Genomic DNA, 16070 nt, shown 5'->3' on the forward strand with positions numbered 1-16070 from the left:
GAACAGTTTCACTGAGTATTACCGAAACTCAACTATGCTTCCTACGATGGTATTGGAAATGATTTTGTCTCGCAAAGGCTAATGCCTACATTATTGCTGGAAAACATTTTCAGCAATGGCTCAGTTTCCTAACAAAGACCAGTCTAGATAGGGTGTCCCGTGAACAAATGAAAGCAATTTCCATGGCAAACCTCTGTTCTGCAAACATAAGAGGTAAAGGCCTTGTCTATACTTTGAACCATGCTACTAATAACTGTGCTACAAAACATTTAACACACATGATTCTACTAGACCCACATAACAACTCTCTTGTTCAAAGATGGCTGTCAACCACATTTCCCTCCAATCATTCCAACCAGGCAGTTGATAGCAGAGTTCTAACACACTAGTTTTTAGACCCATGCTAGCCCAAACTGCAGCAGCTACCTTCTGCAGATAGTAGAGCATGGTTTCTAAACATGAGGTTGATTCTCCTCTCACCTTGCTGTAAGCCAGGAATAATTCTGTTGAGCTCAGTGGAGTTACGCCAGTGTAAATGAGAGGAGAAGCCAACCCACTGTGGGTATGTCTACACTGCAAAAAAACACCTGTGGCTGGCCCAAGTCAGCAGACTTGGGCTTGGGCTGCAGGGTTATAAAATGGAAGTGTAAATGTTCAGCCCAAGCCCAAATGTCCACACTGCAGTTTTATAGTCCTGCAGCCTGTGCTTCACAAGCCAGAGTCAGCTGACAGGCCAGCCATAGGTATTTTATTGCTGTGTAGAGACAGCCTGTGTGTAACAAGATTTTTGTAATAGTTTCAGTTTTCAGATGCAAACCATGTGATAACATACTAGGCTGTAACAGGGTTTGAAAACAAATTTAAACAAAGCATGTTCCGTACTGTGGACAAGACCTAATGTACCACCACAGGGGAACACCTCTCTGACCAAAAGCCTACAGTGCTGTTTCTTTCAAGAAAAATCCCTCTTTGCCAGAAGCAATGCTAAAATTTGCTATAAGGTGGGTACGTGACTCATGACTGCCACTTATCTGTGGCTGCTGGAGATGAAACTCTGAGGCAGCATCTGATCACTTCTGTGGCCTTTTCATGCTTACCATCCATATGAGGCATTGTAACTGTTAATTTGATCAGGTTGGGGTAATCGGGATCATCTGGACCCGTGTAGCTAATCTTGGCTGAGAAAGGTTCTGCTCCAACCGTTCCTGGGATCCGAGATTGACAAAGACCTGGGGGGAAAGAGAGATCATGAAGAGTCTGTTAAATTGTGACACACTGTCTAAACGAAAGCAAGTCAGAGCTCATTCTACATGTCTATAACAGGGCTGGATTAAGACAATGAGGGGCCCTGGGCACACCATAATGTGGCGCTCCTTGTGGCTCCAGCTCTACCCTCCTGGCCCTGTTGGAGCCCTGGCATTTGGGGTGGAGCCATGCATGTCCACTTGGAGTGGTGGTGGCAGGATGTCTCCCTCCCAGAGAGGCAGAAGCAGCAGCAAAGGCCTCCAATCCCCTAAACTGTCAGAGAGGGAAAGATGGCAGCAACGGGGCCTCCCAGTATACCCCAGCAGCCAGGAGGTATCTAGGCACATGGGGGAGTGGTCCAAGCCTGCTTCACTCTTCTCCACCTGCCACAGAGTAAGTATACACTGCAGCTGGAAGTGAGCCTCTCAACCCAAGTAGACAGACTCCCACTACTGGACATGGCTGCACTGGTGGAGGCTTGGGCTAGCCACCTGAACTTGAACCGGGGGGTGGGGTGGGAGGGGGAAGGGTCAGGTGGGTCTGAGCTCAGGTGTCTAACCTGAGCCTTTGCTGGTGCAGCAATGACCACTCTGCTATTATAAGAATGCTAGCACGAGCCTGCTAATACACATTTGTCAAATTGGGCAGGGAGGCTCAGTCCTACCTGCAGTGAGGACATACAGAGTCCTCTACCCTGGGGTATTGCTGACAGAGCCCTTCAAAGTAATGGGTCTTGGAAATAACACCCCACTGAGATGTATGGGGCAGTTCACACCATCAGAGCTATTGTTCCTGGCTCTCTGCAGACTCAGGCAGCCCTCACTGCATCAGTTACACACACTTCCGTGTTTTCAAGCTCTTCTTCCCATGCATCAGGCAGGGAAACTTACATGCTTTAAAAAACAGAAAACGGAGATTCTGATCTAATTAGTCACATAGTTCTTGAGGAGCGGAGGCCCTGGGCATGGGCCTACAGTGCCTATGTTTAAATCAGCCCTGGTCTGTAGATATCTCAATGTTCCCATGGTCAGAGGTCCTTTGTTTCTTCTAACCTGGATTCACTGCTCTCTTCTCCTTGCCGATGGCTGTGCTGTTTTGAGGTCTAAAATAGAAATATCCGTATTTGCTGTACATACATATAACGTGAAAAACAGAGGACACATTCAGGAGTGATCCTGCTGTTTGGTTCACTAGAAAGAGATGCCAAATAAATGAATCATTGTCTCCATTCCACTCCCGCTCCCAATGTCAATCACACCTGAGTTATGGGTAGACCCGAAATGCTGACATTACAGGGCTGATGTGGCACCTGCCTTTCACTCAACGTTACCACATACCGTCTTCTCTGTTTACTGTGTAAATAGGGCTCAGCAGTTCCAGACCCACATCACCATTGGCACTGACAGCCCGTGCTGCACACTGGACCCTTGATCCAGACTGGAAGTATATGGAGTCCAGGGAGACGGACTTGGTGTTGGTAAAGAAGGTGTTGGAGTCCACTTCCCGCATGGGGCTGGTGACACCGTCGCTGCCACTCGGAGCACTGACAAGCCAGCGGTAAAGGGTCAGAGTATCATTGATGTTTTCAGCAGTGCAGAGACCCCTAGTCTTGTCATAGTCTGAATACTTGGGATTACACGCCTGCAGGTCAACAGACACACAAAATATACAACTTTATCTCTAGTTGCCTGTGTGCTCTGGGAAAGCTAACAATTAATTGCTGTTCTAACATTCTTCTGGTAAAGTTTCAGTACTTAACACTCTCTTTTTACGGTTAGAGAGCTCTGTCACACAACTCAATTGAGACAGGAGCGAAGGTCTGGGACTTCAAAATTTAAGAGGAGGAAGTGTGGAAAACTCTTCAATTTATCATATACTTGTTAATTGCATCTCCCTTTGCTGCGCAACCTTGGAAGGTAATGGGAGCTACACGTGCTCAGCACCTCTGAAAATCAGGCCACTTATTTGTGTGTCTAAAGATGGAGTTGGGTGCTTAGCTTTAGGCACCCAGGTTTGAAAACTCTGGTCTTAATCTCTCTGTATTTTCATTCCTAATCAGTAAAATAAGGGGACTGATATTTATGCCTTAGCTATACTTAACGTGGTCTGCAAGGTCTGAGTAACTACACGCCACAGTGAAAGGCAGGCTGTGTCCACACTTGTCACTGTGGTATGTAGCTACATGCAACAGTGAAAGGCTCCAGAAAGATGGAAGCAACAGGAAAAGGTTCTGGCCCGGGGGGAAGCAACAGGATACTTTGCTAAAAATAGCAGTGTAGACGTGGGAGGCACTGGTTGGGTCTGTAGGGAGCTGTGGAGGGTGGGAGTTCAGGCATGAAGGACCTTCTACTTGGCTAAGCCATGCCTCACCATCTACACTGCTATTTATACCTGCGCTAGCTGGGTGCGCAGTGTCTGTACTCTACACACCACCGTAAGTGTAGACGCACCTTTACATACCTAACTCACAGTGGCATTGTGAAGCCTGAATGGTGAAGCTTTGAGCTCTAATCCTGGTTCTGTGAGACCTTCCAATCTTAGTTTCCCTGATTTTACTTACCCACCTTTTCCCAGGGGCATTGTGCGGAATACTAAATAAATATCTGTACCGCACTTTGAACCGTAAACCACTATGGAAAGGACTAATTATTATTATTTTTATGTACAACAACATAGCTGCACTGCTGTTACCCTGTTGGCAGGCAATCTTAAGGAGCAGAAACTTCATTGGAGGCTTGATCCAACTGCATAGGTAACAATCTAATTTTCTGTGGCCTGCAAGTTCTTCCTAGGATTGCCCTTATAAAAAAATACTATAGTACTCTATAGCATTCATTCAAACCACTACACTGTACAACAAGTGTAAATTACTACAACGTCAGAGCCATTACTGTAGAATTTACTAAACAAGCATGTGCACCCTTGGAGTTTTTTTGGTTTTTTTAAAATCATGGCTATGATTGCTAGGGCTTCCCAAGCTCACTCAGGTCTAACAGTAGCACATAGTAACTGGCTGCTACTTGTAGTTCTTATCCAGCAGTTTTTTTCTCTGTTTGCAGCCTGAAAAGCACCAAATGCCTTTTAGGCCATTAGTAAGTAGTATCGTTTAGACAAAACCATGCAGGAACAGTTCATACCGTTACACACACAATAGGGTAACCAGTAGGAGGATGTGGGTTCTCTTTGCTTTTAGAAGTGTCATCGTACACCAGGAGTGATACAACCTGGGGCACAGCTGGGAAAGTCACATCTGCAATGCTGTCCATTTCTTCGATGTACACAATGGCTTTGTTCATCTGAATTGAGAGAACAAAGAGGTTACTACTGCAACTGACGGGGAAAAAGTAGTGCTGCAGCTGGACTTCTGCCTCTGAAATTCATTCGGGTTTTTTCCCCACACAGAGTTTTCTTCAACTGTTGCCCATTGATCCTGCCTATAAAAGGATCGTGTTAACCCTCGCCTAAGCTTTGAGTCTCTCTGTAGAAGGTCCGTTCATGCACAATTAACTATTAATGAATATTACACTGCCCCTGTGCCTGTGAAGGGAAAGATCATGATTGGGAGCAAGAGTAAAGATTAATTCTAAATGCTTGCTCCATATGTACAGGTGCCATTGATGCCAACAGCGGCATGGGCATGAATCAAGGTAAGTATAAGGTCCTGGGGGCAAGATTTTTTATAATGGATGGTTAATGTTTGGCTCCTAAATCCACATTTGGGTTCCTAAATGAATTCAGCCTGATTTTCAGAGGTGTTTAGTACCTGATGCTTCAATTGATTTCAAAAGTGCTTCTGGGTGCTCAATACTTTTGAAAATCTGGCTGCTTATTTAGGTGCCTAAATACAGATTTAATACCTAATTTTAGGCTCCCAATTCTAAAAATCTTGGCCTACTTTGAGTTTACCTTGGTATAAGTATAGGAATGGTATAACATATCCTAGAATTGTAGTATCTATTACGATACATGCACACACTATTACATATACGTTACCCAGATATCTCTTGATGCCAACTGGCAAAGGGCACAAGAGGTACATATGGGTTACAGGAATCCCCAGGGCCTGGTATTTACATTCTAGTTCTCAAAAGAATGTCCTGTGAAGTCTCAAATGAAAGCTTGTGTCATAGTGGGCATCAATATCACTGCAAAACAAGTGTACAGATGTTGTGTAAGCAGTTATGTCTATATATTGAAAATTATGTTCTTACAGTCTGTGTCTAGGGACTGGTCATCAACAAAGTGAAAAAAGGTCTTCTTTCACGCTAGAAATGTTTATCTGTCTGTTTACATGTAAATTAAGTATTGTATGGTTCACAGTAGATCTCCTCTCACCAGTCTGAACTGAATACTAAAGAGGAATTGTGAAATCTTCAAACAGAGGAAAGAAACAGGAAGAGGTAAACAGCGGGAAGAGGGAACCCAACCTTGAGGTGCACCTCAAAGGGCTATGCTGATATATTTAGGGGTTCAAAGACACACCCTGGCATCCTTCACCTAGTCAGTAAATGGACAGTAAATTTGCTTCATGAAAAAAAGGGATCTCAACCAGACTTGGTTGAAAATGCTGGAAAGAACTTTGGGTGAGATAAGCTAGCATAGACAGAAGGATAGCTTGTTAATTAAGCTTAGTCTCTAGGACACGTGTTATGATTTTGTTTGCTATATAACCGTTTGTTTCCAATATTCTTACTCATTATGTCTCGAATCTCTGTCCTTTGATAATTAACTTAGTCTTGTTCTCACTATAAATGTATCTAAAGTGCTGAGTGTTCAACAGAGCTGTGTTCTAAGGTAAGCTGTGGTGTACTGAGCACAGTAAGCTGTAATTCTGTGAGCATTCAGTGGACAAGGGGCTGGACACAACAGGGAATACTCTGAGGACTCAGGAGTTGGTGTGTGCCTGTCGCTAACCTGTATGGAGAGAGTGAGGCCTGCAAGGCAGTGTGTGTTGCCAGAGGCTGGTGGTTTCAGGGAGCTGATCCACAGCAGGCACAATCAAGACTTCCTCGCACTAAGGGCGGGTGGCGGTGAGGTGCCTCACAACCCTAGGTAGCCCCAGGAAGTGTCACAATATAGTTACAAAACAAGAAGCTGTAAAAAAGAGCTGAAGCCAAATCCAGTCTCTAGAATACAGTCCAAGGAACCAGGACCCATTGGGTTGCAGTAGCCCCCACACTCACGGTGCTTCCTTTCTGCACTTCCATGGAGTAGAAAGGAATGGCCAGTGGCTCCACATCATCTGTTTGTCCCAGACCCACCTCAGCCCTGTCCCCAGATCTCTGCCTATGGAGATTCAGAAGGTGTCTTTATGGAGCCGTACTCTGCAGTGCCGAGGGATCTGGAACACTGCTCAAGACCCCACAAAACTCCCTGTCAGCACTGAAGAACACTACTACGTCTGTTGCATCCAGAGCCCTCCACACCATGCAGTTTGTCCTTTACAAGGAGTCTGATGGCTGAAAATACATAGCACTGACATGGAAATATTAAAAGCTGGGTCCTAACTATTGTAGCAGCCTCTGTCATGGTTTGCCATGTCTGTAACTGAGATCAAAGTCAGTAGACTGCTGCAGAATGATTTGCATTTTATAAAGCCATAGAGCAGAAACCAATGTCATATAGAATGAGGAAATCACTGCATTCCTCTTTTTCTCCCTCTATCTATCACATCTGAATTAGGGCCATTTGACAATCACACTGAAATCATGGGATTCCCAGGGCTATGGAAGGCCAATTTTCTAAGTTTGATACATGCATTTGTATCTAATTCATGTGTATCTGCACAGCCAGTTAGGGACCTAGCTGACCATGTGTAAGCATGAACACCGGACTGTCATGCATGTGTTGGCTATTTAAGCAACTAAATAGGCACACTGAAAATCTGAGGCTACAGCTACACTTAAGGCAGCATGTAGAGCACAGGAACTACATGTGTAGATACATGCAGCAGTGAAAGGCTCTGTTAGTGGGGAGGCAGCAGGGAAAGGGTCAGGCAGCGAGGAAAGGCTCCAGCAGCTCTTTGTTGCTGGAGTCTTTTCCCACCCCCAGACCCCTTCACTATGGCAAGGAAAGGCAGAAGAGAGGCACTGCTTGGACACGTAGAGAGCTGTGTAGTGTATATTCGTTGGGGGTTCAGGTGTGTAGAGCACTCTACTCACATAAGCCATGCCTCACCTTCTATATGCTCTTTATACCCATGTTAGCTGGGCATGCAGTGTCTGTACTCTACACACTGCCTTAAGTGTAGATGTAGCCTCAGGAGAAAGAATGTAGGAAGGGGGAGGCCTTTGAAAATCTGGAGGTCAATATTTCACAAAATATCCCTACAATTACTGCATATCATCACAGGGAAATTTATTTTGAAAAACTTGCAATCTGTTATTATTGAATAAAGGGATATTTAAAACATTGACTGGGTTTAAAAAACAAGCATACAAACCAAACCAAACAGACATAGCAAAATTAAAAACAAGCAATCATCATTACCAGTGTTTCAGCCACCATATTTTCATCTGGTTTCAAGTGGACTGTAAATGCTTCTCTCATTTCTCTCACTCCATCATATAAGACTTCGACTTCAACAATATGTTCAGCTTCTCCTTCTTTGAATTCAATGTCTGGTTTAGAGACAAACAAATTAACCTCATTCCTAATCAGCAGAATCACTGTTTTCTCTATCATGGATGTTCAAATGACACATTATGTTGGAATGGAACACTTTGGCTTTTCTGTTGGTTCCAAACATTCAGAGTAAGCTATAAAATATATGAGGTCATTAAACTGTTGAAGTGGTCCTGCTGAATGACTGAGCCTAAGTACACGAGTCTACTTTCATCTGATACAAGACACATGAATTGCTAGAGTCATTTTTTAAAAAGAATTAGGGAATTATATGCGAAGCCAATAATGTTGCTGCTTGCTATACTTAATTAATTTGCACAATAACTTCCTGAACTGGCATTTCAATAATTCCATGACAATCCTTACCATCAGACATTGGATTATAGTCTTCCCCAGAGGTGGCAGAGCCATCTTTCGTGTGGATTCGCACAACAGATACTTTTGAGCTGTCACCCAGACGTAAAATGGGGATCTTTACAACTGCAATTTCTCCAAGCTCCTGAGGCTCCTGAATGCTGTGTTTGATTTTGGAAAACTTAATCACTGGTTCTGTAAGGGAATTGAAAAAAAAAGTCATTCTTTCCCATTTGGATCAAGTGCAAAAGTCATTAATGGACTGCCAATAGACAGCTTACACAAGAAAAATGGGCCAAATTAACCTGGAAAGTCAAACAAATGGGCTGACTATTTTGTATCTTTTCTTAAAAAGAGAATGACTAGTACTGTGGTTGAGACAAAGTGGGTGAGGTAATAGCTTTTATTGGACCAAATTCTGTTGATGAAAGAGACTTAGGTTATATCTACACTATCGCAGTAAGTCAACCTGTGCTACATAGCTGAAGTCAACATACCTTAGGTCAAGTTATCACAGAGTCTACACCACGGGGGGATCAATGGGAGAAACTCTCCCGTCAACTTAACTTATTCTTCTCATCGGGGGTAGAAGACGGGGTCAACTGCAGAGCGATCTGCTGTCGATTTGGCGGGTCTTCACTAGACCTGCTAAATCGACTGCCGGTGGATCGATCTCAGAGCATCGATCCCGGCTGTAGTGTAGACCTGCCCAGAGACAACCTTTTGAGCTTACACAGAGCTCTTCTTCAGCTCTGGGACAGGTACTTGGAGGTCACAGCTAAATGGCAGGTGGAAGGATTGGTAAACATAAGTGTTAACACACATAATAAGGTACCATTCAAAATGAAGTGGGCAATTAACACCTGTAGCCATAGGAACAAAGGGGGTGTGTGGGGTTAGGCTGTGATAAGGCCACTGTACTTTCTTATCCAAGAGTGTACATATATAGGACTGTGTAAAAGGGTGCGACTCAGACTGAAAGGGTTAAGCAACTTGCACGTTAAATGACCTAAATTCAACCTTTAAAAACATATTAGAAAAGTATGTAAATTGTAATTGGGGGCATTCCTTATAAATAGTCAAGAAAGCCACGTTAGACAGACCAGTGCTTTGAAATGTAGACTTGTATTGTTAGAGAATTGGAAGAAGACAGTGATTGTATTGGTCTATGTTTACCTATACTTTGTTAGAGGTTAACAATATAACCAGACAGCTCCTGTCTGTCACTATATTCTATTGATTCAGAGATCAAATGAGGATATCCCCCCCCCCCACCTCAAAAGCAACCACAGGTCACACAGGGTCTTCTCAAACCCAGTGTCAGACCCTGCTGCTGTCTCAGTTTCCCTACTCTCATATAAACTAGCATGCCAACTCACCAGTAAGTGCATCAACAAAGCTCCTACCAGTGTCAGTATTTCATTTTTTCCCCAAGGGGTGCATTTATTGTTCGAATGCAAAATTCAACATCATGGGGAGGATGGAGACATTGGAGTCACTGCTTCATCTGGTTTGTTCTGGTGGAACCTCTGGATCTGGTGCATACTCCTCCTCAGCTGGATCAGGGGACAGGTCCAGTTGCCTTCTCCAAGGGAAGGGAAGGGGTGACTTCCTAGCAGACTGGACCTGAGGGATATTCTGAGGGATAGTACTGGTCCCCCAGGCTCCAGTATGGCCAATAGGATGGATCAAAGTGGGGTTGTGGAGGTCTCCATGGCAAAGTGTAGCAATAGTTTTGAGGCAGATGATGAGGTGGAGGTTGGTCCCAAGCTGGTGCAGACCTTCTTCCCAGGAAGGTGTGTCTTTGGAGGAGGGAGTAATGATTCATAGGACAGCTCAGAATTTTCTGATGAGGAGAAAGCCAATTCCAGATCCAATGGCGGTACAAATGGTGCCACAAGAGGGAAACTGTAGCCAAAAGATGGAATGGGAGACAGACCCCTCACAAAGGTCAGCTCTCCATGTGGAGTCAGAACTTCTCTCAAAAGGGAGGGATCCAATGGAATAGGAGACTCCGGGTCTGGGACAGCGAAGATCTCCTCAGGAAGAGCATGGGTCTTGGCTCTTGGGTTTGTACGAGTTGCAGTAGAAATAAAATGTGCCACAGCCATAGAAGACAAAGATGGTAGCGTGGGTAACCAATGCTCTTGGTGATCGGTCTTCATTGGTGCTGGCAGATCCCAGGGTTTGTGTTTGGGAGGTACCAGAGGCATCAGTGCTGCTGGGTTGTGATCCTGTGCTGATGGAGCCCTAGACTTGTGGGCTTTCTTGTCATGCCTCTGAGACTTAGTCCATCCTAAGTTCTCTTGGGCTGAGCGTAGAGACTTGCTCATCTTAGGAAGGGCTGTATCTGACTTATTTGAAGTGGATTTCAAGGAGGATTTGCTCTCATGTTTATGAGATTGCTCCCTGCTCTCCCGACAAGACCCTGTGGGGATAGACTCCCTTGCTTCTGAGTTGGACCTTGTGGTAGGAGATGCACTCCTTGCTGAGTCAGGCCAATGCACAGTGGGGGTCCGTCGCCCTGGGTCCAACTGCGGCCTCATGGGCCTGTCCATTAGTGCTTCCTACAGCTCCGAGTGCTTCCCAGGTACGACTGAGGAACAAACAGCAGGTCTTGCAGCTTGTCACAACGTGGGCTTCCCTGAAGCAGCACAGGCAGTGTTGGTTGTCATCACTGATTGAGAAGGATTGCAGGCAGGAAGCAAAAATTTTGAAGGCCTGAGTACTGAGCATAGTCCAGTACCCAAACAGGGTACAAGTTGGGGGGTGCTCCCCAGGTGAGGGAGGCTAACACTAAAATCTATCAGATAAAACTTTAAAACTCTCCAACTTCTAAAAACTATTTGCAGATATTTAAATATATGTTCACAGATAAAAAAATAAAGCGGAAGCTTTGGACTCTGGAGGTTCCAACCCAGACCATGCTGTGGTGAAAAGGAACTGGAAAGGTGGTCAATTCACACTGCCCTTGATCTCCTTAGTTGGAGGCACAAAGTGATCCAGGGCACATGTGTGGACCAACAGATACTGCTTTCAAAATTCTCTTGCTCTGGAAGCATGGGGTGCATGCATTCCTACAGTAGAATACACATAGGGACCAGCACTCAAAGAAGAACTACTATTCACCATGTATCATTACACAAGAACAGAGGGAAATTCAGTGAAATTGAAAGGTGTTAAATTCAAAACCAATAAGCAGGAAATACTTCATACAATGCACAATTAGCCTGTGGAACTCATTGCTACAATGTCGATATCAGAAGCTTAGCAGGAAACAAAAACGGGTTAGGCGTTTATAAGGGTAGCGAGAGTAATCAGAGTCATAACAGTAAATACATAACAATAAACAACAAGATGCTTTGAAGGGATTAAACTTCTTGCTTCAGGTGTAAGCCAATTTATAAACTATTGGGATTAGCAGGAAACTTCCCCTAGGGGTGAGTTATTCAATAAATGTCAACTAGAGGGTTTCTTGTCCCTTCCTTTGAAGCATCTGGTAAAGGCCTCCATTGGCGATGGGATACTGGACGAGATGGACCAATAGTCTGATCCAGAATAGCAAATACTATATTCCAGCTTGCAGCTACTGCTGTGATACTTCTTTGTATCTGTATATTTAACAATAAACACAAAAAAATGCTTAAAAACTCACTGTCGTCTTCATCCTTAATCTTGATCAGGGTTTCTTTTTGCTCCCCAATGGAGGCACCAAATGTTGAGGTACTTTTTGGTGTTCCAAGCATTAGTCTGAATTCTTCCTCTTCTTCATAAATTGCATCATCCTCCAGTATTACCACACAGGGCTTCTCAATCTCTCCTGCAGAGAGGGGATAAAACAGGCATTATGATCACCCTCACGTGCTTACAAATCAATTGCAGCGCAAAAGACCCAGGATAAAAACCAAATGCATCTAACTAATTTAAAAAAACAACTAATCTCAAGAGAGTGGAAGCAAACAATGTAGTTCTAGGATAGGGTAACTCAGACCTTTCTGCTAGTTCTATTTGCTATCACTCAGCATATTTTCAGTATGGTTTTCATACCTTCCAATATCACAACTGGCACTAATGGGTGTCCTCAGGAGCACTCAGTTGAGAGACCAAGGGTTGAGTGATCACAGACTGAGGCCTGGTCTACACTACGCGTTTAAACCGGTTTAAGGAGTGTAAAACCGATTTAACACCACACCCGTCCACACTAAGAGGCCCTTTATATCTATATAAAGGGCTCTTTAAACCGGTTTCTGTACTCCTCCCTAACGAGAGGAGTAGCGCTAGTATCGGTATTACCATATTGGATTAGGGTTAGTGTGGCCGCAAATCGACGGTATTGGCCTTCGGACGGTATCCCACAGTGCACCAGTGACCGCTCTGGACAGGAATCTGAACTCGGATGCAGTGGCCAGGTAGACAGGAAAAGCCCCGCGAACTTTTGAATATTTCCTGTTTGCCCAGCGTGGAGCTCCGATCAGAACGTGTGGCGATGCAGTCCGAAATCAAAATAAAAAAAGAGCTCCAGCATGGACCATGCGGATGTGATCACAGTAAGGGCAGAACAGATTTGCCTATCAGCGCTCTGTTACAGAAGACGAAATTCAAAATCATTTTTAAAAAATCTCCACACAGACGCCATTGCTGGAGCTCTTTTTTTATTTTGATTTCGGACTGCATCGCCACCCGTTGCTTTCCCAGAGGAAGGAGTGACTGACGACATTTACCCAGAACTACCCGCGACAATGATTTTTGCCCCATCAGGCACTGGGATCTCAACCCGGAAATTCCAAGGGACGGGGGAGGCTGCGGGAACTATGGGATAGCTACGGAATAGCTACCCACAGTGCAACGCTCCAGAAGTCGACGCTAGCCTCGGACCGTGGACGCACACCACCGATTTAATGTGTTTAGTGTGGCCGCGCGCACTCGATTTTATACAATCTGTTTTGCTAAACCGGTTTATGTAAAATCGGAATAATCCCGTAGTGTAGACGTACCCTGAGCCTCCTTCTTACCCTTGGAAGGATGGTTAGGATTGAGGTATATTGGTGGGGCAGCATAAAAAAAGCTTTTTGGTCAACAGAAAATTCTGTCTCCCGGGCTGTTAATTCCCATTAAACACCTTTCATCAGTGTTAAAATGTACTTTGAGAGACAAAAAGATGTCAGACCTAGTCTTTCCACTGAGAACTAGGACAGAAAGCCATAGTTACAAGCAGTGAAGGAGATCATTGACCAGGTAAAACTCATTTTGTTGGAAAATTAAGTGGGTCTTTAAAAAAAAAATAAAATAAAATAAATCCAGGATCCTCATGGACGGGTCCTGTGGTGTTTGGGTGCAGCCCTGAAGAGAGCTGCTTGTCAATAATCGCTGTTGTGCTCCCACTGAAAGCATCAGATCTCTCTTACTCTCATGTTTTCTGTATACGTACTCTGCTTCAGAAGGACAGCAGGGGTAACTCGCTTAGGTAGTTTGATTTCCCTTCCTTCCCCATTTTTGGATATAAAATATTTGAAAATGCTGAAGACTGAAGCTGTGGGTACAGAGCTCTTTGCTGAAAGCCTGTGCTGCTGCAGCTTGTGACTTAATAGCCAGTTGGCATTATTTACATTGAGATTCTGCCCAAAATGTCCTAGGCGCTCAGCTTTTATTCATCAGCAGATGAGTCTTTTCCTCAAAAGCAGTGAGAGTAACTATTCCTTCTGAGGATCTCCAGTTCTCACTGGAGAGATTTTACCTGGGAGAAACACCACTACAGAGTCATCTGTGTTTGGTCGCTCCTCGTAGTCCATCATGACTTGAGCAGAACCTTGGCGAGTGTAGCAACGGACGGTAGATTTATGGTTAATATCACCACTACGATAAATGACAGCCACTAACTGTCCATCTTTTTCATTCACTGTGTACCATGGTTTCTTGAACTGGACTTTGGGTACTGAAAACAGAAGATTTTACACATTTCATTGTAAAGTCCACATGATAAGAATGCCCATGACATATGGACAGAGGATGCTGGTTACATTCTGGAAGAGAAATTTAGGACATGGACCCATTTCTTCTCATGGCCATTTACAGCAATCAAAAGGGGTTCAGCTCAACAAGTGCTTTTAAAATACAGTTAAACCCTGTTATCTCGACGGCCTAGGGGTTTGCCAAAAGCCGTCGAGATAACCAATGATCGAGATAAACCCCTATCCACCCCCCCCCACCCCCTCCCTGCCCCCTTACCGCGCTGCCTGCACGTGGCTGGATCCGGCAAAGCGGAGCCGGGCGGGCGGACGGACGGGCGGGCGGGGAAGCAGAGCCGGCGGGCGGGCGGCAGGCGAAGCCGGGACCAGGTATGTGGGGCGGGGACGGGCAGGGACCAGGTATGCGGGGCCGGGCGGGCGGGCGGGGACAGGCAGGGACCGGGTATGCGGGGCGGGGAAGTGGGGACCGGCGGGCGGGGAAGCGGAGCCGGCGGGCGGGCGGCAGGAGAAGCCGGGACCAGGTATGTGGGGCGGGGACGGGCAGTGACCAGGTATGCGGGGCCGGGCGGGCGGGCGGGGACAGACAGGGACCGGGTATGCGGGGGCGGGGAAGCGGGGACCGGCGGGCGGGGAAGCGGAGCCGGCGGGCGGGCGGCAGGAGAAGCCGGGACCAGGTATGTGGGGCGGGGACGGGCATGGACCTGGTATGCGGGGCCGGGCGGGCGGGCGGGGACAGGCAGGGACCGGGTATGCGCGGGCGGGGAAGCGGGGACCGGCGGGCGGGGAAGCGGAGCCGGCGGGCGGGCGGCAGGAGAAGCCGGGACCAGGTATGTGGGGCGGGGACGGGCAGGGACCAGGTATGCGGGGCCGGGCGGGCGGTCGGGGACAGGAAGGGACCGGGTATGCGGGGGCGGGGAAGCGGGGACCGGCGGGCGGGGAAGCGGAGCCGGCAGGCGGGCGGCAGGAGAAGCCGGGACCAGGTATGTGGGGCGGGGACGGGCAGGGACCAGGTATGCGGGGCCGGGCGGGCGGGGACGGGCAGGGACCGGGTATGCGGGGGCGGGGAAGCGGGGACCGGCGGGCGGGGAAGCGGAGCCGGCGGGCGGGCGGCAGGAGAAGCCGGGACCAGGTATGTGGGGCGGGGACGGGCAGGGACCAGGTATGCGGGGCCAGGCGGGCGGGGACAGGCAGGGACCGGGTATGCGGGGGCGGGCGGGGAAGTGGAGCCGGGCGGACGGGCGGGCGGCGAAGCGGAGCCGGCGGGCGGGCGGGTACGCGGGGAACCTTGGGGCTGGGGAGCCGGGGAGCCGGGCGGCTGGGGACGCGGGAAGCGGGCGGCTGGGGAACCGCGCGTCTGGAGAGCCGGGGAGCCGGCGGCTGGGGACACGGTGGGTCGGGGACGGGCTCGAGATATTAGGGTTCGGCAAATCGACATAACGGATGAGAAACTCATAAGACAAAGAGGGAGTTTGGTGGTTCCACTTGTAAACCGTCGACTTAATAGGATTGGCAAGTTAACCGAGGTCGACATAAATGGGTTCGACTGTAATACAGATTTTAACTCCAGAAGAATTAAAACACTTTCAATCTGTATTGACTCAGCCACTGACCCAGTTTATCCTTATCCTGCTCATCTTATCCTGCTGTCTACACAGCACACTAGTCTGCACCAGAGCTGTGTAAACATTAGTCCACATTAGCATGCAGTGCACTGACTGGCCCATATGGACCTTGCTGGAGTGCACTAGAAGTTCCCTGGTGCACATTAATATAGTCTATTTCAAACACTACTATACTGATGCTCACTTGACTAGGGAATTTCTAGTACACACCAGCAAGCTCCACATGGGTCAGTCAGTGCATGACACACTAGTGCACACT

At 46.9% G+C, this 16070-nt stretch overlaps 1 protein-coding gene across 1 annotated transcript in view; it reads right to left on the reverse strand.

Annotated features, from left to right (window-relative positions):
* FREM3 (FRAS1 related extracellular matrix 3) overlaps positions 1-16070 on the reverse strand; it is a 102897-nt gene that overhangs the window by 9664 nt on the left and 77163 nt on the right. The window contains 7 exon segments of the mRNA XM_045019234.1: positions 1098-1229; positions 2583-2886; positions 4383-4541; positions 7735-7865; positions 8236-8418; positions 11879-12043; positions 13958-14155. Of these exon segments, the coding sequence (XP_044875169.1) occupies positions 1098-1229; positions 2583-2886; positions 4383-4541; positions 7735-7865; positions 8236-8418; positions 11879-12043; positions 13958-14155 (1272 nt within the window).

The sequence above is a fragment of the Mauremys mutica genome, chromosome 5, assembly GCF_020497125.1.
Source record: "Mauremys mutica isolate MM-2020 ecotype Southern chromosome 5, ASM2049712v1, whole genome shotgun sequence".
Taxonomy (NCBI): Eukaryota; Metazoa; Chordata; order Testudines; family Geoemydidae; genus Mauremys; species Mauremys mutica.